The 24,749-nt window shown below is 44.9% G+C and overlaps 1 protein-coding gene across 1 annotated transcript in view; it reads right to left on the minus strand.

Annotated features, from left to right (window-relative positions):
• Positions 1-24,749, minus strand: part of LOC309491023 (uncharacterized protein) — a 143,764-nt gene that overhangs the window by 18,260 nt on the left and 100,755 nt on the right. The window contains exons 29-37 of the mRNA XM_082160414.1: positions 24,356-24,409; positions 21,942-21,998; positions 21,336-21,389; positions 9,016-9,072; positions 8,397-8,450; positions 4,237-4,293; positions 3,618-3,671; positions 1,256-1,312; positions 650-703 (exon numbers count right to left, since the gene is read on the minus strand). Of these exons, the coding sequence (XP_082016540.1) occupies positions 650-703; positions 1,256-1,312; positions 3,618-3,671; positions 4,237-4,293; positions 8,397-8,450; positions 9,016-9,072; positions 21,336-21,389; positions 21,942-21,998; positions 24,356-24,409 (498 nt within the window). The remainder of the gene's footprint in view (positions 1-649; positions 704-1,255; positions 1,313-3,617; positions 3,672-4,236; positions 4,294-8,396; positions 8,451-9,015; positions 9,073-21,335; positions 21,390-21,941; positions 21,999-24,355; positions 24,410-24,749) is intronic.

Here is a 24,749-nt window from a genome sequence, read left to right on the forward strand (position 1 = left end):
CAAACGAAATTTTTCCGTAAAAGTCTAGTAGACCAACATACCATAAAAATTTCTTCATCCTCGGTGCCACGGTTCAGGTAGTTATTTAGGAAAAACTGCATTTTTGGGGGTTTGGGGGGGCCCAGCGCGGGGGGGGAGTGGCCCCCGGGGACCAAACGAAATTTTTCCTTATAAGTCTAGTGGGGCTACATGCCCACCAAATTTCATGTTCCCCGGTGCTTCGGTGTCCCTGGTATCGTTGACGAAAAATTCAGTAAGGTGACGAAAAAAAAAAAAAAAAAAAACTTTGACAATCCCTATATGACCGCTTTCGCTAGCTATGCTAGCGGCGGTCATAATTATTGATGATTACAAGCTTGGAGGAAATGCAATTAATTGCAATTAATTACAGCAAATTGTGCAATTAATTAGTTAATTTTTTTTAATCGATTCCCAGCCCTAATATATATATATATACACACACAAAGGGTAAATTGGCAAACAAGACATGCTTGTTTCTCCAAATGAAATGTCATCATTGTCTATGTATATTAATTACATCTTGTAGGTGCTGCTGTTTGACACAATTGTAATGAAACTTCATTAGTAATAAAAAAATAATAAAATACAGCTATAAGTGCTTACACAGCTGTCCATGAAAAATACTCACTTGTAGAAGTTGTTGGAGTAGATGTTGAAGAATTGGTTGTAGTGACAGGGGGTGCTGTAATATATGGACATATAATGAAATAAAAATACAAACATTTACGAAATAGTATTTGCAAGATAACAATTGCATATGTTCACACAATTAACTTTTGTAGTACAATCTATGTTTTATTGTTAAAAGAAAAACTTGTATTATATTACATTTTAAACATTTGAACTGGTAGGCACTATTGTTTAATACTCAGAAAGTGACATGAAATAAGAACAATTATTATTACAATTTTCTTAATATTTGTTGACATGTTTACAAAGACCTTTTTGCATTCAATGAAATTCTGCATTTCAAAAATTATTGTCACACAAATATATAATACAGACATTGAATGGTACACATTTTTTTATTTTAGCTGCTGATGGTTGATACTCAGGATGTGATTTGAAATATTGAGGTACCTATTACTTCTAACAATAAAAAAGAGGAACTTTCTAAGGACGTTTTAAGATAACTCTACATGAATATTACTCTAGCATGAGCATGTGAATAAATTACTGATATAATTTTCCTTTTTACATGTTTACTCAAATGTCCATGAATAAACATACTCACTTGTAAGAGCTGGTGTTGGAGAATTAGTTGAAGAAGAGATTGTAGTGGCAGTGGCTGCTGGAATATTTTGATATAGAAAGAAATATAAATACAGTTTTATTGAGCAAAACATGTCATAGGATATATTTACAAGGATATATATATTTAAAAAAATATATTTTTTTAAAAATACGACATTCTGCAATTCTGTATTACAATAATTACTATTAAAAGAACATGACAAACAGCAAATAATTTAGTTAAAACTGTTTGCTTTTCCAGTGACTTTTAATTTGTTATTCCTGTTTCCTGTTTTCCCTGTGTGTAGTTTGTTCCCTTGCTTATGTTTTGTGTTCACCCGTGTCTTGTTAACTTTCTCTTTATCCTGTGTGCTTTTAAGGCATCTGTTTGGTTCAGTTCATTGTCCTGTATTGTCTATGCTTGAAGCCTAGCTTTAGATTTTCTCCTGCGCCAAAGATAAAAATCTTCCAGTCATTCGCCACCTCCTCCTCACCCAGGATGATCGCTCCTTTGGGGACCACATCAGTGAGATCCAGCCGCCCAGAAGCAGACTGAGGTGATCCGGCACATCCTGCCCCGGCGGCCCGCTACTTTACGAAGTCTTTACAAGGGTCATGGAGGTGGCCATTGCTCCCATGAGAGCGTGGTGTTCATATCCTCAACTATCTCGACGACTGGCTGATACTAGCTCAGTCTCGAGAGCAGTTGGGGCTTGCTGCTCCAGCATATCAGTCAGTTGGGTCTTCGGATCAACTTGGAAAAGAGCAAACTCGCCCCTCAGAGAGGAACGTGTCCAGTCAGTGCTGAACTGCTTGAATACTGTCAAGCACAGAACAGTGGTCCCACTGAAACTTTTTCAGAGGCTCATGGGGCTTTGTCAAACGCCGCTGGGTTTGCTTCATATGAGCACTGAATTCACGGCTGAGTCCCGAGATGGGCGTCGCAGAGCGGCACGTTCCGTGTGACAATCACCCCAGCCTGCCGCCAAACCCTCAGCCCGTGGTCAGACCCTTCGTTTCCCCACGGATCTCCCATCAACTGCATCGTGATGTACGGCAATAGAGGCAACATACACTTTGAGGGTGGAGGGAGGCAGCCCTCGTTTCAACCCATCTTGCAGGAAGGAAAGCACAGTATCGATTGAACATCTAGAACAAGTGTTCAGGTATGCTGTGGACTCCACAGATGCCTCAAACACCGGCTGGGGGGCCACATACAGCGGGCATGCAGTAGCGGAAGTCTGGACGGGCCCCCAACTGCATTGGCACACCAACTGCCTCAAGTTGTTAGCAGTACACCTTGCTCTGAGACACATCAAAATGCCACTGCTCAGCAAATATGTGCTGGTCCGTACGGACAACACTGCAACCGCTGCGTACATCAACCATCAAGTTAGTCTACGCTCCCCTCGCATGTCGCAACTCGCCCGCCATCTTCTCCTATGGAGTCAGAAGCATCGGAGGTCGCTTCGTGCCACTTATATCCCCGGCCAGCTCAATCATGCCGCCAAAGAGCTCTCAAGTCAGCCTGTGGCCCAGGGAGAGTGGAGACTCCATCCCCAGGTGGTCCAGCTGATTTGGGACCACTTCGGGGCCGCACAGATAGATCTGTTTGCCTCTCCGGACTCGTCCCATTGCCAGTTGTTTTACTCCCTGACCGAGGGGACCCTCGGCACGGATGCTGTGCAAAGTCAATGAGGAAGAAAAGCAGGTCATGCTAGTTGCCCCTTATTGGCCCAACCAGACCTGGTTCCCCGAACTGATGCTCCTCTCGACTGCCCCTTCCTGGCCCATTCCTCTCAGGGAGGACCGCCTCTCTCAGAGACTGTGCACCGTATGGCACCCGCGTCCAGACCACTGGAAACTCCATGTCTGGTCCCTGGACGGGACGCGGAGATTCTAGGTGATCTACCACAAGCTGTCATAGACACCATCACTTCTGCGAGAGCACCCTCTACAAGGCATGCTTATGCCCTGAAGTGGAACCTGTTCATTGAGTGGTGTTCTCAAAAGTATATATATATATATATATATATATATATACTGTATATATATACACAGTACAGCACGTTCAAAAGGGACCATCAAAATAAAGTGTTACCATATATATATATATACACACATATATATATCACATCCATATAGGACAAGACTCGACAAGGAAAAACACTGGGGTCTAAATACACAAAGGGTAAAAATTGGCAAACAAGACATGCCTGTTTTTCCAACTGAAATGTCATCATTGTCTATGTATATTAATTACATCTTGTAGGTGCTGCTGTTTGACACAATTGTAATAAAACTTCATTTTTAATAAAAAAGTATAAAATACAACTATAAGTGCTTACATGAAAAATACTCACTTGTAGAAGTTGTTGGAGTAGATGTTGAAGAACTGGATGTAGTGACAGGGGATGCTGTAATATACGGACATATAATGAAATAAAAATACAAACATTTACGAAATAGTACTTGCAAGATAACAATGGCATATGTTCATACAATTAACTTTTTTTTTGTACAATCTATGTTTTATTGTTAAAAGAAAAACTTGTATTATATTACATTTTAAACATTTGAACTGGTAGGCACTATTGTTTAATACTCAGAAAGTGACATGAAATAAGAACAATTATTATTACAATTTTCTTAATATTTGCTGACATGTTTACAATGACCTTTTTGCATTCAATGAAATTCTGCATTTCAAAACTTACTGTCACACAAATATATAATATAGACATTGAACGGTACACATTTTTTTATTTTAGCTGCTGATGGTTGATACTCAGGATGCGATTTGAAATATTGAGGTATAGGCCTACCTATTATTACTTCTAACAGTAAAAAAGAAGAACTTTCTAAGGACGTTTTAAGATAACTCTACATGAATATTACTCTAGCATGAGCATGTGAATAAATTACTGATATAATTTTCCTATTAACATGTTTACTCAAATGTCCATGAATAAACATACTCACTTGTAAGAGCTGGTGTTGGAGAATTAGTTGAAGAAGAGATTGTAGTGGTATTGGCTGCTGGAATATTTTGATATAGAAAGAAATATAAATACAGTTTTATTGAGCAATACATGTCATAGGATATATTTACAAGGATATATATATTTTAAAAAATATATATTTTTAAAATATGACATTCTGTAATTCTGTATTACAATAATTACTATTAAAAGAACATGGCAAACAGTAAATAATTTAGTTAAAACTGTTTGCTTTTCCAATAACTTTTACTTTGTTATTCCTGTTTCCTGTTTTCCCTGTGTGTAGTTTGTTCCCTTGCTTATGTTTTGTGTTCACCCGTGTCTTGTTAACTTTCTCTTTATCCTGTGTGCTTTTAAGGCATCTGTTTGGTTCAGTTCATTGTCCTGTATTGTCTATGCTTGAAGCCTAGCTTTAGATTTTCTCCTGTGCCAAAGATAAAAATCTTCCAGTCATTCGCCACCTCTTCCTCACCCAGGATGATCGCTCCTTTGGGGACCACATCAGTGAGATCCTAGATCTGGCGTATAAGACCCATTACCCCGACCACTCACTGATCACCTTTTTTTGGACTGGACTTAATGACATGTTTAAACAACTATTCCCCTGCCCATTTTTGGTCCTTGAGAGGTTTTGTGGATTTATTTATGGAGTTACTGTAGTTCTTGGCTTAAAGGGATAGTTCACTTTGAAATTAAATTTTGGGGCGGGTATAGATATATACAATAGAAGTCGCCTTGGCTACGGCAGTTCATTGGAACAAAACCGTAGCCAAGGCGACATCTAGTGTATATATCTATACCCGCCCGCGCTCTCAGATCACTTGGACGTGGCTGTGTACAAGAGGTAAAAACGATATAAATACTGTTCGTTTTCTCACACAAACCGCTCGTTTCGTGTCTTAGGCCATCAATGTGTACTTACGATGGGGAATTGTTTAATTTGAACGATGGGGAATTGTTTTAATTTGGACTCTGTGCATGCTCTTTGAGGTGGTGACCATCGACCTGCATTATATGACTGACAGACAAGAACGGTTTGACCTAAAAATATCTAAATTGAAACTACTGCGGAAAAAAAGACACCTACATCTTGGATGCCCTTGAGGTAAGCTAAAACATACCAAAGTTTAATTTCAAAGTGAACTATCCCTTTAATATTCGTTGAAATGCATAATAGGACATTTTTTGCATGAAATAAAATTCTGCATTACATTAGGCAAGTTTTTTATTTTATTTTTTATATAGCAAAAACTGTTAACAGAAGAAGATATGACCGCATGGTGGACAAAACATGGTGCAAAACAGGAAAAAACATATAAGTCCACAAAAGACCAGGGGAACAAAAGACAGGAATCATGACAAATATAAATTATATATATATATTTATTTATTTATTTATTTATATTTATATATACACTTGGCTGATCCTTGACACGATCGCAATGCAAAGTTGATTCTGCACTAATTTGATCTAGCTACATACAGGGATGCTAATTAACCAGTTAACCGTTAACCGACAGTAATAATTTTTTACCAATGAATGGCCAACTATCATTTGCTGCATGCTTAAAAAACACACGACAAATATTTTTGTTTGTTTTTGAGAGAAAAAAAAAAAAACGTTTTCAGGTCACTTATGTAACCCTGGTTCCCTTTCAGTTCGTTAACGTTCAACGTAGTCGGACGTACTGTACTGATTGGGATTACGCTTAGGGAGCCTGTCATCTTCGAGTATTGATAAAACGAGCCAATGCACATTGGCGTGCGATATTTGCATCTCGCACTCTGCCCCGCAGTGCGGGTATAAATACGGAAGCGGATGCACGCACCATTTGTCTTTCGCTTCGGAGCCGATCGGTCTTCATGTCAATGTTTCCGAAGAATGTTGATTCTTTCAACGAGCGAGTGTGTCGGTGCTTCTTCTGGAAGGCTCTCCTGGTGCTGGTGGTTCTACAGCGCAAGTGCAACTGCTGTTTTAACATCATTCTCTTTGTGTTTGTTTGTTTGACAGCTGGTTAGAGGGCTAAGAAGTGAGTGCTTCACTGGTACAGGCTGCACCATCCCGTCAGTGTTGCCGCGGTCATTCAGTTTCAGTGTTACGGCACTGGTGAGAGTCCCATTTCCAGAAATAGCAACACAGGTGTGTTTGCGGCTTTTTCAAGATGCCATGCATTTCTGGATGCGGTCGTTCCCTGTCTCCAGCTGACGGTCACAATAGATGCATCACGTGTTTGGAGATTCAGCATGCTGAAGCAGCTTTTGTGGATGGTTCATGTTCTCATTGCGGGAACATGACTATCTCGGTGTTAAAATTGAGACTCGCCTTCATCCGTGAAGGTGGAGTCCCCATTCCCATGCCCCGCTCTAGCGCCCCTTCTGGCCGACCCCAGAAGAGAGCTACTGCTCCGTGTGGGATGGGTGATCTGAGGATCACAGTGAGGGCTTCCCCACCCTGTAACCAGTCCCCGTGGGCCCCTCACTCCTCTGTCACACCGCAGCCGGTGGAACTCCCTACTGAACGTGCTGGTCCCTCTGTAGTGGACCAACCAGCTGTTTCATACGGGGCTCATCCTGAGGACAGGATTTTCGATCGCTGCATCATAAGGGGAGCTGGACTCTGGAAATGACAACGTCCACTCTAGTGGTCCAGGAGTGCCATCTCTGGTTTCAACATGACCAATATGAGGTAGACCGACAAGTCTCGGTTCTTGGACTCCCCCATTTCCCAGGTGGGCTCTTCGGTGACGCGGTGGAGGACTTCACCCAAAAGTTCTCTGCCGCCCAGAAGCAGACTGAGGCGATCCGGCACATCCTGCCCCGGCAGCCCGCTACTTTACGAAGTCTTTACAAAGGTCATGGAGGTGGCCATTGCTCCCATGAGAGCGTGGTGTTCGTATCCTCAACTATCTCAATGACTGGCTGATACTAGCTCAGTCTCGGGAGCAGTTGGGGCTTGCTGCTCCAGCGTATCAGTCAGTTGGGTCTTCGGATCAACTGGGAAAAGAGCAAACTCACCCCTGTGCAGAGGATCTCTTTTCTCTGAATGTAGCTGGACTCGGTCCACAGACGGCACGCCTCACAGAGGAACGTGTCCAGTCAGTGCTGAACTGCTTGAATACTGTCAAGCGCAGAAGAGTGGTCCCACTGAAACTTCTTCCGAGGCTCATGGGGCTTTGTCAAACGCCGCTGGGTTTGCTTCATATGAGACCACTTCAGCACTGGCTTCACGGCCGAGTCCCGAGATGAGCGTCGCCGAGGTGATCTACCACAAGCCGTCACAGACACCATCACTTCTGTGAGAGCACCCTCTACAAGGCATGCTTACACCCTGAAGTGGAACCTGTTCATTGAGTGGTGTTCTCAAAAGTATATATACATAGTATATATATATATACACACAAAGGGTAAATTGGCAAACAAGACATGCTTGTTTCTCCAAATGAAATGTCATCATTGTCTATGTATATTAATTGCATCTTGTAGGTGCTGCTGTTTGACACTAGCCTGGCAAGCCAGACGTACATCAAGATGTTTAGTCTGGCAACTCACCATAGACACGGTCAATCTGATGGGTGGGATAAACGGCTGTCTTTCAAATTCCCTCTGCACGCAATAGGACAGCGCTTCAACCAACCAGAGCGTTTTCCCAACAGCGGAGCTAACGTTAGTTGATAGATTCAACTTTTAAATCTGGCCGACAAAACTACGAACACATCTTCCTTTCTTTAAGAATGACTTAAGTGCCGTTCTTTGTTCTTTTCTCAAAGAAAAACTTAACTCCAAGTCCTCCAGAGTTGCGGCCAAAGCCGATTCGAAAGACCGCTGTTCTCCATCCGCAGCAGCCGTCATTCTTTGTTTTCAAGTGGCAGGAACCGTCGCAACTCTGTCGTCATATGTTAAGCCCGCCCCCGCCTACTCTATACACGACGTGATTGGCCTGACCCAATTTAGGTTTTTGCAGCAAAAAGGTCTATTGAGAGTTGCTAGACCCACCCTGGCTGCAAAATAATTTTGCTGCCGCTAGGGTGCGTCTAGATTTCTAGGCTAGTTTGACACAATTGTAATGAAACTTCATTAGTAATAAAAAATTATAAAATACAGCTATAAGTGCTTACACAGCTGTCCATGAAAAATACTCACTTGTAGAAGTTGTTGGAGTAGATGTTGAAGAATTGGTTGTAGTGACAGGGGATGCTGTAATATACGGACATATAATGAAATAAAAATACAAACATTTACGAAATAGTACTTGCAAGATAACAATGGCATATGTTCATACAATTAACTTTTTTTTAGTACAATCTATGTTTTATTGTTAAAAGAAAAACTTGTATTATATTACATTTTAAACATTTGAACTGGTAGGCACTATTGTTTAATACTCAGAAAGTGACATGAAATAAGAACAATTATTATTACAATTTTCTTAATATTTGCTGACATGTTTACAATGACCTTTTTGCATTCAATGAAATTCTGCATTTCAAAACTTATTGTCACACAAATATATAATATAGACATTGAACGGTACACATTTTTTTATTTTAGCTGCTGATGGTTGATACTCAGGATGCGATTTGAAATATTGAGGTATAGGCCTACCTATTATTACTTCTAACAGTAAAAAAGAAGAACTTTCTAAGGACGTTTTAAGATAACTCTACATGAATATTACTCTAGCATGAGCATGTGAATAAATTACTGATATAATTTTCCTATTAACATGTTTACTCAAATGTCCATGAATAAACATACTCACTTGTAAGAGCTGGTGTTGGAGAATTAGTTGAAGAAGAGATTGTAGTGGTATTGGCTGCTGGAATATTTTGATATAGAGAGAAATATAAATACAGTTTTATTGAGCAATACATGTCATACGATATATTTACAAGGATATATATATTTTAAAAAATATATATTTTTTAAATATGACATTCTGTAATTCTGTATTACAATAATTACTATTAAAAGAACATGGCAAACAGTAAATAATTTAGTTAAAACTGTTTGCTTTTCCAATAACTTTTACTTTGTTATTCCTGTTTCCTGTTTTCCCTGTGTGTAGTTTGTTCCCTTGCTTATGTTTTGTGTTCACCCGTGTCTTGTTAACTTTCTCTTTATCCTGTGTGCTTTTAAGGCATCTGTTTGGTTCAGTTCATTGTCCTGTATTGTCTATGCTTGAAGCCTAGCTTTAGATTTTCTCCTGTGCCAAAGATAAAAATCTTCCAGTCATTCGCCACCTCTTCCTCACCCAGGATGATCGCTCCTTTGGGGACCACATCAGTGAGATCCTAGATCTGGTGTATAAGACCCATTACCCCGACCACTCACTGATCACCTTTTTTTGGACTGGACTTAATGACATGTTTAAACAACTATTCCCCTGCCCATTTTTGGTCCTTGAGAGGTTTTGTGGATTTATTTATGGAGTTACTGTAGTTCTTGGCTTAAAGGGATAGTTCACTTTGAAATTAAATTTTGGGGCGGGTATAGATATATACAATAGAAGTCGCCTTGGCTACGGCAGTTCATTGGAACGAAACCGTAGCCAAGGCGACATCTAGTGTATATATCTATACCCGCCCGCGCTCTCAGATCACTTGGACGTGGCTGTGTACAAGAGGTAAAAACGATATAAATACTGTTCGTTTTCTCACACAAACCGCTCGTTTCGTGTCTTAGGCCATCAATGTGTACTTACGATGGGGAATTGTTTAATTTGAACGATGGGGAATTGTTTTAATTTGGACTCTGTGCATGCTCTTTGAGGTGGTGACCATCGACCTGCATTATATGACTGACAGACAAGAACGGTTTGACCTAAAAATATCTAAACTGAAACTACTGCGGAAAAAAAGACACCTACATCTTGGATGCCCTTGAGGTAAGCTAAAACATACCAAAATTTAATTTCAAAGTGAACTATCCCTTTAATATTCGTTGACATGCATAATAGGACATTTTTTGCATGAAATAAAATTCTGCATTACATTAGGCAAGTTTTTTATTTTATTTTTTATATAGCAAAAACTGTTAACAGAAGAAGATATGACCGCATCTGTGTCATAAACTGCGTAAATGCAGTTTTTCCAACTGAATGTCATAATTGTCTATCTATATTAATTACATACCGTAGGTAGGGCTGCCACGACAATGAAATTTGGCTGACAATTAATTAGGACAAAACTATTGTGATTATGCCAATTAATTGTCAGTTTTAGAGCTTTGACGATTATGCTGATTAATTGTTTGATTTAGGGCTTTACCATAAAATTTGTGTGTTCTGCATTCATTAAATAATTGTGATTAATTTAATAAATAAATTGGCAAACAAGACACATATGGAAACAATCAAAGAACTAATCAACAAGAAAAACTACAAAGGACTACAAAACATGGTGCAAAACAGGAAAAAACATATAAGTCCACAAAAGACCAGGGGAACAAAAGACAGGAATCATGACAAATATAAATTATATATATATATATATATATATTTATTTATTTATATTTATATATTTATATATACACTTGGCTGATCCTTGACACGATCGCAATGCAAAGTTGATTCTGCACTAATTTGATCTAGCTACATACAGGGATGCTAATTAACCAGTTAACCGTTAACCAGTGTTGGGCAAGTTACTTAAAAAAAGTAATTAGTTATAGTTACTAGTTCCCTATCGTCCGGTCACTACGACGTACGTCGTGGTGAACGACGAATAGGAATCTCGCTAGAGAGGCCAATCTACTTCGAGTGAAACTAAAACAAGCCAATACACATTGGCGTGCAATCATTTGTATCAGCTGCGCAGCCTCGCAGCGCGGGTATTTAACGAGCAGCTGATGCGATTGCACTTCAGCTTTTTGCTTCGGAGCCAAGCACTTCGATGCGTCTTCTGAGAGTGGAAGGAAACGAGCCTTTTGGATCTCTCTTTCGGTGCGGGTGTCACAACACGGCAGCGGGGACAGTCTTCTTTTTCTTCTTTGTGTGTTTGTCTTTCTGTGGTTTGTCACGGTAAACTGAGCAAACAAAAAAGGCTGTTTTTACAGCTGGTAAGGTGCGCCGCGAGCGCTCAAAGGCTGTTATTACAGCTGGTAAGACAGCGAGAAGAGAGAGAGCGCACAGACGGGTGCACATTCCCGTTTGTGTTCGCAGTGTCTGTTCCCCCTGTGTGTTTCAGCACCAGTGAGAGCAGTCCCTAAAAGAGCTTACACAGATAGAGAGCGTCTTTTTCAAGTGAGAAAAAATGACTTTCTATCTGTGTGTTTCTGGATGCGGTCGTTACCTGGGCTCACAGGATGGTCACAAACGCTGCCTCGTGTGTCTGGGCATTAAACACGCTGAGGCAGCGTTTGTGGATGAGTCATGTACCCATTGTGGGAAGATGACCATCGCGGAGCTGCGGTCGAGACTCACGTTCCTGCAAAGGGGCGGAGTCCCCGTGCCGCTGCCTCGATCCAATCCTCCTCAGAGGGTTGCTTCGGGCAGTGACGTGGGTGACCTGAGGATTACGGTGAGCGCGTCTCCTTCGGGGAACCAACCCCCTAGGAGCCCTCACCCCTCTCATGCTCCGCAGCCAGTTGAGCCCCCATTGGAGAAAGCTGGACCATCCTCGCGGTGTGTACCGGTTGTCTCCTTTGGGGCTCCCTGTGAGGATCAGATGTCGATCGCGGCATCGGAGGGTGGGTCAGATGTCTCTGCGGATGACGACTCAGCGCCGTTACCTCCTTCGGGTGTGTCAACGATGCCTGAGACGGACCCGGAGATGATGGCCATGCTTTCCCGGGCCGCCAACGGGGTCGGGCTCGTGTGGAATCCTCCACCGTGTCCCGAACCCTCGAGGTTGGACGATTGGTATCTCGGGGTGGCGCGCGCTGGTTCTCAGCAACCCACCCCAGTGCCTTTCTTCCCGGAAGTGCATGAGGAGCTTACGGGGGCGTGGACGGCACCTTTCACTGCCAGAAACCGTTCCGGTGGCTCCTCCTCCCTCACCACCCTTGATGGCGGGGCAGCTAAGGGATACACGCGCATCCCGCCAGTGGAACGGGCCGTTGCTATGCAACTGTGCCCTAACTCCACTTGGCGCGGAGAACCGTGTCTCCCTTCACGGGCCTGTAAGTACTCGTCGGATCTAACTGGCAAGGCTTACAAGGCCTGTGGGGAAGCTGCCTCTGCCATGCACGCCATGGCGTTGCTGCAGGTTCATCAGGCCAAGGCACTGAAGAACCTGCACGAGGGTGGTCATGATCCCCAAGTTCTTCAGGAACTTCGTATCGCGACGGACCTCGCGCTTCGTGCGACGAAGGTGACCGCGCGGTCGGTGGGTCGTGCGATGTCCACCATGGTGGTCCAGGAACGCCATCTCTGGCTGTGTCTGGCGGACATGCGGGAGACCGACAAGCTCCGGTTCCTTAACGCCCCCGTGTCCCAGACCGGCCTCTTCGGCGACGCGGTCGAGAACTTCGCCCAGCAGTTCTCGGCTGTACAAAAGCAGACTGAGGCCATCCGTCACATCCTGCCGCGGCGGCCAGCTGCTGCTCCCACCCCTCCGTCTGCGGCTCCTCAGTCTGCTCGTCGCCGAGGGCGGCCTCCTGCGTCTGCCCCTGCTCCCGCGCCGCCGCAGCAGCCTCCATCTAAACGGCGCCGTGGAGCCAGTCGCAGGCGGGCCGCCCCACCCGTCCAGGACCCCGCTAAGAAGGGCGGCAAAGCCAGGAGCAAGCGGCCCTAGGACGGGCGACCCAGAGATGGCAGGGACTGCTCTCCAGGAGACGATGACCGCATCGCTCCATCCCCCGGAAGAGGGCCGGGTGGAAAATCCTTGTTTTCCTTTTGTTTTTGTTCCGCCGCTGGCCTCAAAACCAGCGGTACCCAAATTTTCAATAAAAGAGCAGTTTCTTACATCTCTGGGTCCGAAGAGGGCCCGGAGAGCAGTGGGGGGAGAGAATCCTCACCACTCTCATCCGCCTCTTCTATCGCCAGCAGGCAGCAGTGTGCAGTTCGAGGACGCAACCAAGCCGCCTCCTGCACCTCCGGCCTCGTGGAATCAGGTAAGTGTTGCACAGCACACTCAGACTCCGCTACGGGCTGCCTCCCAGAGAGAGCCTCCCGAGTCGAGCCCCTGTGTTCCACCTCGCTGCCCCACTCCGGGTACGCCTACGGTCCCTTTGGTCCCGCTTGTACGGTCTCTGCGAGCCTGGTTAGCGCTCCCTAGTCCGTCTCGCTGGCTCATTCGGACCATCAGGCTCGGCTATGCGATTCAGTTCGCCCGGCGTCCCCCCAAGTTTCGGGCCATCCACTCCACTACAGTGAGAGCAGCCGATGCCCATGTCTTGCGTGCGGAGATCGCAGTCCTACTGGCAAAGGATGCGATAGAGCCGGTCCCTCCAGCCGATATGAGGTCAGGGCACTACAGTCCCTACTTCATTGTACCCAAGAAAGGAGGTGGGTTACGACCGATCTTGGACCTGCGAGTTTTGAATCGGAGCCTTCACAACTACCGTTCAAAATGCTTACGCAGAAACGCATTTTCGAATGCATCCGTCCCCAAGATTGGTTCGCAGCGATCGACCTGAAGGACGCGTACTTTCATGTCTCGATTCTTCCTCGACACAGGCCGTTTCTGCGCTTTGCATTCGAGGGTCGAGCATATCAGTACAAGGTCCTGCCCTTCGGGCTGGCCCTGTCCCCCCGTGTCTTCACGAAAGTCACGGAGGGGGCCCTTGTTCCCATGAGAGAACAGGGCGTTCGCATTCTCAACTATCTCGACGACTGGCTCATACTGGCACACTCTCGAGATCAGTTATGCGAACACAGGGACCTCGTGCTCAGGCACCTCAGCCAGCTGGGCCTTCAGGTCAACTGGGAGAAGAGCAAACTCGCCCCCGTGCAGAGGATCTCTTATCTCGGTATGGAGTTGGATTCGGTCGCACAGACAGCGCGCCTCACAGAGCAACGCGCTCAGTCGGTGCTGAACTGCTTGAACTCGTTCAAAGGCAGGACGGCGGTCCCACTGAAATGTTTTCAGAGGCTCCTGGGGCATATGGCAGCGGCAGCAGCGGTAACTCCGCTCGGGCTGCTTCATATGAGACCGCTTCAGCACTAGCTTCACGGCCGAGTCCCGAGATGGGCGTGGCATCACGGCACTCACCGGGTGGCAATCACACCGGCGTGCCGCCAGACCTTCAGCCCGTGGTCAGACCCCTCGTTCCTTCGGGCAGGAGTCCCCTTGGAACAGGTGTCCAGGCATGCTGTGGTATTCACAGATGCCTCTGCCACCGGCTGGGGTGCCACGTACAACGGGCATGCAGTATCAGGGGTGTGGACGGGCCCCCAACTGCACTGGCACATCAACTGCCTCGAGTTGCTAGCAGTTCGTCTCGCTCTGAGCCGCCTAAAAAGGCCACTACAGGGCAGAGACGTGCTGGTCCGTACGGACAACACTGCGACCGTTGCGTACATCAACCGTCAAGGTGGTCTACGCTCCCGTCGCATGTCGCAACTCGCCCGCCATCTCCTCCTTTGGAGTCAGAAGCGTCTGAGGTCGCTTCGAGCCATGTATGTCCCAGGTGTGCTCAACCGTGTGGCCGACGAGCTATCACGAGCTGTGCTCCCGGGAGAATGGCGACTCCACCCCCAGGTGGTTCAGCTGATCTGGAGAGAGTTCGGGGAGGCTCAGGTAGACCTGTTTGCCTCCTCAGAGACCTCCCACTGCCAGCTGTTTTACTCCCTGACCGAGGGAACACTCGGCACGGACGCACTGGCTCACAGCTGGCCCCGGGGCCTCTGCAAATATGCATTTCCCCCAGTGAGCCTACTTGCACAGACCCTGTGCAAAGTCAGGGAGGACGAGGAGCAGGTCCTTCTGGTGGCTCCCTATTGGCCCACCCGGACTTGGTTCCCAGAACTCATGCTCCTCGTGACAGTCCCTCCCTGGCCCATTCCTCTGAGGAAGGATCTTCTGACTCAGAGACGGGGCACCCTATGGCACCCGCGTCCAGACCTCTGGAAACTCCATGTCTGGTCCCTAGACGGGACGCGGAGGTTCTAGGTGACTTACCCCCAGAGGTACTTAACACCATCACTTCTGCGCGAGCGCCGTCTACGAGACGTGCGTACGCCTTGAAGTGGAACCTGTTCGTTGAGTGGTGTTCCTCCCGTAGAGAGGACCCCCGAAGATGTTCGATAGGGTCAGTGCTTTCCTTCTTGCAGCAAGGGTTGGAGCGAAGGCTGTCTCCCTCCACCCTTAAAGTACATGCTGCTGCTATTTCAGCATATCATGACCACATAGATGGCAAAACAGTTGGGAAGCACGACCTGGTCGTCAGGTTCCTTAGGGGGGCGAGACGATTAAATCCTCCTCGTCCCCCCTCCATACCCTCTTGGGACCTTTCCCTGGTGCTCCGAGCACTTCAGGATGCTCCCTTTGAGCCTTTGCAGTCAGCAGACTTAAAGCTTCTCTCCTTGAAGACTTTGCTGCTGATTGCACTGGCTTCGATCAAGAGGGTAGGGGACCTGCAAGCATTTTCGGTCGACGAATCGTGCCTAGAGTTCGGGCCGGGTGACAACCATGTTGTACTGAGACCCCGGCCTGGCTATGTGCCCAAGGTTCCTACCACTCCCTTTAGAGATCAGGTAGTGAACCTGCAAGCGCTGCCCCTGGAGGAGGCAGACCCAGCCCTGGCTTTGCTCTGTCCCGTTCGCGCTCTGCGTATGTACGTGGACAGAACTCAAAGCATCAGGACCTCAGACCAGCTCTTTGTCTGTTACGGAGGCCAGCAGAAGGGAAAGGCTGTCTCCAAGCAGAGGATGGCCCACTGGATAGTGGATGCCATCGCCTTGGCTTACCAAGCTCAAGGCGTGCCCTGCCCGCTCAGGTTGCATGCACACTCCACGAGAGGCGTTGCATCCTCCTGGGCGCTGGCACGTGGCTCCTCGCTAACAGATATCTGTAGAGCTGCGGGCTGGGCGACACCTAACACGTTCGCTAGATTCTATAGCCTACGTGTAGAGCCTGTGTCCTCCCGTGTTCTCACCCTAAACGGGTAGAAGCACTGTGAGTACCGGCTCTGTCGGCTTGCTGCATCCTACTGTGCATCCTTATTGCTCCAGAGTCGAACCTGTTGAGTCCTCCAACACCCTCGGCACGGACATGGCGGAGCGTCCAGTGCCAGGCCTTTATCCGCTGAATCCTTGAGATCCGGGTCTCGGCTGGGTCCCATATGTGTGACCCTACGGGGATCCCATATGTGTATATTCTCCACGGCTGCTCCTAAACGGAAGCCCGTGTCTTTCCCTTGGGCTAAGTCACCCATTATTCATATGCAGTACAACCCTCGGGTTAGTCCATATGTCTATTCCCACATAACTCTTCTTAAGAATGTGGCTCCCGCAGCGTTCCCCTCCCTCAGATCGGGCACGCTTTCCCAGTGTTATCCAATAATCTCACTGTATGGGTTATAACGGAACAACAGTGACGGATACTCTCGGTGTAAGCCTTCTCCTATCGTTCTTCCAGGCAAGAAGGTGTGGAGGCTTACACAGGGCGCTGGATGGGGTGCAGCAGCTGTGGCGCTTTGGTAGGGATTCCTATTCGTCGTTCACCACGACGTACGTCGTAGTGACCGGACGATAGGGAACGTCTCGGTTACATATGGTAACCCTCGTTCCCTGAGGGAGGGAACGGAGACGTACGTCCCGTCGCCACATCTGCTGCTACCCGCAGGGGCGTCCAGCTTTTTCAGGCTTGGCTCCTCAGCAAAAAACTGAAGTGCAATCGCATCAGCTGCTCGTTAAATACCCGCGCTGCGAGGCTGCGCAGCTGATACAAATGATTGCACGCCAATGTGTATTGGCTTGTTTTAGTTTCACTCGAAGTAGATTGGCCTCTCTAGCGAGATTCCTATTCGTCGTTCACCACGACGTACGTCTCCGTTCCCTCCCTCAGGGAACGAGGGTTACCATATGTAACCGAGACGTTACTTCTCACAAAAAGTAACTGCGTTAGTAACTGAATTACATCATTACAAAAGTAACTAATTACCAGGGAAAGTAACTATTGCGTTACTTAAATTTTTTTTTTTTAAAGTTTAAATATAAGAAATTTCTTGGATACCCCCAATATGAAATGTTAAATGAATGAAATTGACACTAAATAGAACATCTTATTATTATAAAACATTGTACACTAATCTACACTATTTTAATGTTGCTGTGGGACAATGTGAGAGACACCTATTAATTTAAATATTAAAATAGTATCATTACTATAGTGCAACAATAAAACAATAGATGGTTTAGAACTTTTAATATTTATTGCACAGACCACAACTGGCCAACAAATAAGTCTAAAAATAAATTATGCTTCTTCAGAAATGTACCAAAAATAAATAAATAGTAGCCTAATAAAAATATACATACACATACACTAGTGCATATAATTAAAATGATAAAACTCACACACCTTTACAACTGGTAGACATTCTGTATAGCCTACTTGAAGTATTTTCTTCCTCACAATAGTAAGTTTAACAAAAAGTGCTTTCAATATAATACTGAACAATGTATCAACATAAATAATAATAATACAATATAATCTTTTGGGGGTTTATTTTTATAACCTACAGAGAACGTCATCATCAGAGGTTATTTTAGCCAAATTCTAGTCGTGTTTGCCGCACGTGCTCACAACCTTCAAACAAATAGGCCTATGTTTGAACGTTCCCTGCAGGTTATTTTGGAGTTTATGTTATATAAACTAATTAAAACATTGCATATGATACCAATATGCTACAGAGATTATTCAAATGCTGATATGTGTAATTTATTTATAAATAAAGTTTTTATGCTCGGACACATTCGGTCTCTGTCGCGCACTGTCGAGCGCGTTCTCGGACACACTCGGTCTCTCTCGCGCACTGTCGAGCGCGTTCTCGGACACACTCGGTCTCTCTCGCGCACTGTCGAGCGCGTTCTCGGACACACTCGGTCTCTCTCGCGCACTGTCGAGCGCGTTCTCGGACACACTCGGTCTCTCTCGTGCACTGTCGAGCACGCTCGCGGCATTCGCCTCGCTTTTGTCGAGTCCCGCGCCTCATAAACACTCACACACCAGAGAAAAACTTTGCAGCTCCCATGGCTGAGAGAGAGCCTTCAGTGAGCTCAATTAAAGTAACGCCGCATTTTTATTGACAGTAACGGTAACGGCGTTGTAATGGAGGAAGCAGTAATTAGTTAGATTACTCGTTACTGAAAAAAATAACGCCGTTAGTAACGCCGTTTATTTATAACGCCGTTATTCCCATCACTGCCGTTAACCGACAGTAAGAATTTTTTCCGCTCTAGCGCCCCTTCTGGCCGACCCCAGAAGAGAGCTACTGCTCCGTGTGGGATGGGTGATCTGAGGATCACAGTGAGGGCTTCCCCACCCTGTAACCAGTCCCCGTGGGCCCCTCACTCCTCTGTCACACCGCAGCCGGTGGAACTCCCTACTGAACGTGCTGGTCCCTCTGTAGTGGACCAACCAGCTGTTTCATACGGGGCTCATCCTGAGGACAGGATTTTCGATCGCTGCATCATAAGGGGAGCTGGACTCTGGAAATGACAACGTCCACTCTAGTGGTCCAGGAGTGCCATCTCTGGTTTCAACATGACCAATATGAGGTAGACCGACAAGTAGACTTGTAGTCAAGACCGCCTAAACCGAGACCAAGACACTACCAAGACCAGAGGGTATCGAGACCAAGACAAGACCAAGACCAAGACCAAGACCAAGACAGACCAAGTCAAGACCAAGACCAAGTCGAGACCAAGACCGAGACCAAGTCGAGACCGGAGGGGGAAAAAAACAGTGTTGAAGCTAAGCAACTTGTATGAATTGAAGAATAGCAGCATTCTAGGGTTCAGCCGCAGTTTACATTCAATACATATTAGATGGTATTACTTCAACTACACAGGCAGAACAATACATAGACAGACCATGTCATGTGTGTGACTGTGATCTCACTGTAAATGTTTTTGCAGACTGGGTGAGATCAACTATGTGTAGCAATTGCATGACAGCTGTAACTGCACTATTAGAGGATTGAGACTCCCTTAACTTTTGTGTACTGAAGGACTGACATGACTGGTACTGATTGGTTCATCTGACAAAACATCAAACACCTCCAACACAATCTTGCTCCTCCAACAACTGTCTAAAGAATGAGAAATATGTAACCAATTGAAAATATACTTAATGTGTAGATGAAATCGTAAAATCAAATTAAAGATACACAATTGTAAACTTGGATTAGGCCTAATGTTTAGTCAACACAACGGAGATATGCATATGATATTTAAAAGACCATTTATTTAGTCTAACACCATCTTAAATACAATACTGTAATCAAACAACACACACACACACACACACACACACACACACACACACACACACACACACACACACACACACACACACACACACACACACACACACACACACACACATCAAAGTCACAAATTCATCTAAGCAAATGCCTGCCTATCTCTGCCGATTTCGGAGTCTCCAAATGAATCCATTCTGCAACTTTTAAATACATAATTCAATTTTTAAAAACGAAATTATAAGCTGAAGTGCAGGATCCGAAAGTTGGTCGTTTTGTCGCTATGGTTACACACACACACACACACACACACACACACACACACACACACACACACACACACACACACCGTTGGCGGTGCGCTCAAAGTCATCTGTCAGTTGTGCAGTTACCCAAAATCTCCTTAATGAAGATAAAACCCATCATGTCACTGATATGTGTTTTTTAAATCAAGTGATCAAAGTGCTCGTTGCCGCTGCGATCAGTGGCGCGGATAAAGTGTTTTCTGGTGTGGCTCGCGCACACGCCGAACTTTCACTCGGACGCGCGCTTCAATCCGTTCCGTTGCGGATAATAATGTTGCATTATCGAACGTTGTGTCATCGTGGATATTGTAGTATTGTATTGCTAAATCCCCCGACCACTATGTCGGTCTGAGACAGCGAGACCTAGACAAGACCGAGAGGTCCGAGACCAAGACAAGACCAAGACCAAAGACCGTCAAGACCGTGACAAGACTGAGACCACGTAAAAGTGGTCTCGAGACCGGTCTCGAGACCAAGACCGGTCTCGAGACATACATCACTACCGACAAGTCTCGGTTCTTGGACTCCCCCATTTCCCAGGTGGGCTCTTCGGTGACGCGGTGGAGGACTTCACCCAAAAGTTCTCTGCCGCCCAGAAGCAGACTGAGGCGATCCGGCACATCCTGCCCCGGCAGCCCGCTACTTTACGAAGTCTTTACAAAGGTCATGGAGGTGGCCATTGCTCCCATGAGAGCGTGGTGTTCGTATCCTCAACTATCTCAATGACTGGCTGATACTAGCTCAGTCTCGGGAGCAGTTGGGGCTTGCTGCTCCAGCGTATCAGTCAGTTGGGTCTTCGGATCAACTGGGAAAAGAGCAAACTCACCCCTGTGCAGAGGATCTCTTTTCTCTGAATGTAGCTGGACTCGGTCCACAGACGGCACGCCTCACAGAGGAACGTGTCCAGTCAGTGCTGAACTGCTTGAATACTGTCAAGCGCAGAAGAGTGGTCCCACTGAAACTTCTTCCGAGGCTCATGGGGCTTTGTCAAACGCCGCTGGGTTTGCTTCATATGAGACCACTTCAGCACTGGCTTCACGGCCGAGTCCCGAGATGAGCGTCGCCGAGGTGATCTACCACAAGCCGTCACAGACACCATCACTTCTGTGAGAGCACCCTCTACAAGGCATGCTTACACCCTGAAGTGGAACCTGTTCATTGAGTGGTGTTCTCAAAAGTATATATACATATATATATATATATATATATATATATATACACACAAAGGGTAAATTGGCAAACAAGACATGCTTGTTTCTCCAAATGAAATGTCATCATTGTCTATGTATATTAATTACATCTTGTAGGTGCTGCTGTTTGACACAATTGTAATGAAACTTCATTAGTAATAAAAAATAATAAAATACAGCTATAAGTGCTTACACAGCTGTCCATGAAAAATACTCACTTGTAGAAGTTGTTGGAGTAGATGTTGAAGAATTGGTTGTAGTGACAGGGGGTGCTGTAATATATGGACATATAATGAAATAAAAATACAAACATTTACGAAATAGTACTTGCAAGATAACAATTGCATATGTTCACACAATTAACTTTTGTAGTACAATCTATGTTTTATTGTTAAAAGAAAAACTTGTATTATATTACATTTTAAACATTTGAACTGGTAGGCACTATTGTTTAATACTCAGAAAGTGACATGAAATAAGAACAATTATTATTACAATTTTCTTAATATTTGTTGACATGTTTACAAAGACCTTTTTGCATTCAATGAAATTCTGCATTTCAAAAATTATTGTCACACAAATATATAATACAGACATTGAATGGTACACATTTTTTTATTTTAGCTGCTGATGGTTGATACTCAGGATGTGATTTGAAATATTGAGGTACCTATTACTTCTAACAATAAAAAAGAGGAACTTTCTAAGGACGTTTTAAGATAACTCTACATGAATATTACTCTAGCATGAGCATGTGAATAAATTACTGATATAATTTTCCTATTTACATGTTTACTCAAATGTCCATGAATAAACATACTCACTTGTAAGAGCTGGTGTTGGAGAATTAGTTGAAGAAGAGATTGTAGTGGCAGTGGCTGCTGGAATATTTTGATATAGAAAGAAATATAAATACAGTTTTATTGAGCAAAACATGTCATACGATATATTTACAAGGATATATATATTTAAAAAAATATATTTTTAAACAAATACGACATTCTGCAATTCTGTATTACAATAATTACTATTAAAAGAACATGACAAACAGCAAATAATTTAGTTAAAACTGTTTGCTTTTCCAGTGACTTTTAATTTGTTATTCCTGTTTCCTGTTTTCCCTGTGTGTAGTTTGTTCCCTTGCTTATGTTTTGTGTTCACCCGTGTCTTGTTAACTTTCTCTTTATCCTGTGTGCTTTTAAGGCATCTGTTTGGTTCAGTTCATTGTCCTGTATTGTCTATGCTTGAAGCCTAGCTTTAGATTTTCTCCTGCGCCAAAGATAAAAATCTTCCAGTCATTCGCCACCTCCTCCTCACCCAGGATGATCGCTCCTTTGGGGACCACATCAGTGAGATCCAGCCGCCCAGAAGCAGACTGAGGTGATCCGGCACATCCTGCCCCGGCGGCCCGCTACTTTACGAAGTCTTTACAAAGGTCATGGAGGTGGCCATTGCTCCCATGAGAGCGTAATGTTCATATCCTCAACTATCTCGACGACTGGCTGATACTAGCTCAGTCTCGAGAGCAGTTGGGGCTTGCTGCTCCAGCATATCAGTCAGTTGGGTCTTCGGATCAACTTGGAAAAGAGCAAACTCGCCCCTCAGAGAGGAACGTGTCCAGTCAGTGCTGAACTGCTTGAATACTGTCAAGCACAGAACAGTGGTCCCACTGAAACTTTTTCAGAGGCTCATGGGGCTTTGTCAAACGCCGCTAGGTTTGCTTCATATGAGCACTGAATTCACGGCTGAGTCCCGAGATGGGCGTCGCAGAGCGGCACGTTCCATGTGACAATCACCCCAGCCTGCCGCCAAACCCTCAGCCCGTGGTCAGACCCTTCGTTTCCCCACGGATCTCCCATCAACTGCATCGTGATGTACGGCAATAGAGGCAACATACACTTTGAGGGTGGAGGGAGGCAGCCCTCGTTTCAACCCATCTTGCAGGAAGGAAAGCACAGTATCGATTGAACATCTAGAACAAGTGTTCAGGTATGCTGTGGACTCCACAGATGCCTCAAACACCGGCTGGGGGGCCACATACAGCGGGCATGCAGTAGCGGAAGTCTGGACGGGCCCCCAACTGCATTGGCACACCAACTGCCTCAAGTTGTTAGCAGTACACCTTGCTCTGAGACACATCAAAATGCCGCTACTCAGCAAATATGTGCTGGTCCGTACGGACAACACTGCAACCGCTGCGTACATCAACCATCAAGTTAGTCTACGCTCCCCTCGCATGTCGCAACTCGCCCGCCATCTTCTCCTATGGAGTCAGAAGCATCGGAGGTCGCTTCGTGCCACTTATATCCCCGGCCAGCTCAATCATGCCGCCAAAGAGCTCTCAAGTCAGCCTGTGGCCCAGGGAGAGTGGAGACTCCATCCCCAGGTGGTCCAGCTGATTTGGGACCACTTCGGGGCCGCACATAGATCTGTTTGCCTCTCCGGACTCGTCCCATTGCCAGTTGTTTTACTCCCTGACCGAGGGGACCCTCGGCACGGATGCTGTGCAAAGTCAATGAGGAAGAAAAGCAGGTCATGCTAGTTGCCCCTTATTGGCCCAACCAGACCTGGTTCCCCGAACTGATGCTCCTCTCGACAGCCCCTTCCTGGCCCATTCCTCTCAGGGAGGACCGCCTCTCTCAGAGACTGTGCACCGTATGGCACCCGCGTCCAGACCACTGGAAACTCCATGTCTGGTCCCTGGACGGAACGCGGAGATTCTAGGTGATCTACCACAAGCTGTCATAGACACCATCACTTCTGCGAGAGCACCCTCTACAAGGCATGCTTACACCCTGAAGTGGAACCTGTTCATTGAGTGGTGTTCTCAAAAGTATATATATATATATATACTGTATATATATACACAGTACAGCACGTTCAAAAGGGACCATCAAAATAAAGTGTTACCATATATATATATATACACACATATACATATATATATATATATATATATATATATATATATATATATATATATATATATATATATATATATATATCTATCACATCCATATAGGACAAGACTCGACAAGGAAAAACACTGGGGTCTAAATACACAAAGGGTAAATTGGCAAACAAGACATGCCTGTTTTTCCAACTGAAATGTCATCATTGTCTATGTATATTAATTACATCTTGTAGGTGCTGCTGTTTGACACAATTGTAATAAAACTTCATTTTTAATAAAAAAGTATAAAATACAACTATAAGTGCTTACATGAAAAATACTCACTTGTAGAAGTTGTTGGAGTAGATGTTGAAGAACTGGATGTAGTGACAGGGGATGCTGTAATATACGGACATATAATGAAATAAAAATACAAACATTTACGAAATAGTACTTGCAAGATAACAATGGCATATGTTCATACAATTAACTTTTTTTTAGTACAATCTATGTTTTATTGTTAAAAGAAAAACTTGTATTATATTACATTTTAAACATTTGAACTGGTAGGCACTATTGTTTAATACTCAGAAAGTGACATGAAATAAGAACAATTATTATTACAATTTTCTTAATATTTGCTGACATGTTTACAATGACCTTTTTGCATTCAATGAAATTCTGCATTTCAAAACTTATTGTCACACAAATATATAATATAGACATTGAACGGTACACA

This window comes from Leuciscus leuciscus (assembly GCF_965113295.1).
Source record: "Leuciscus leuciscus genome assembly, chromosome: 25".
Classification (NCBI taxonomy): domain Eukaryota; kingdom Metazoa; phylum Chordata; class Actinopteri; order Cypriniformes; family Leuciscidae; genus Leuciscus; species Leuciscus leuciscus.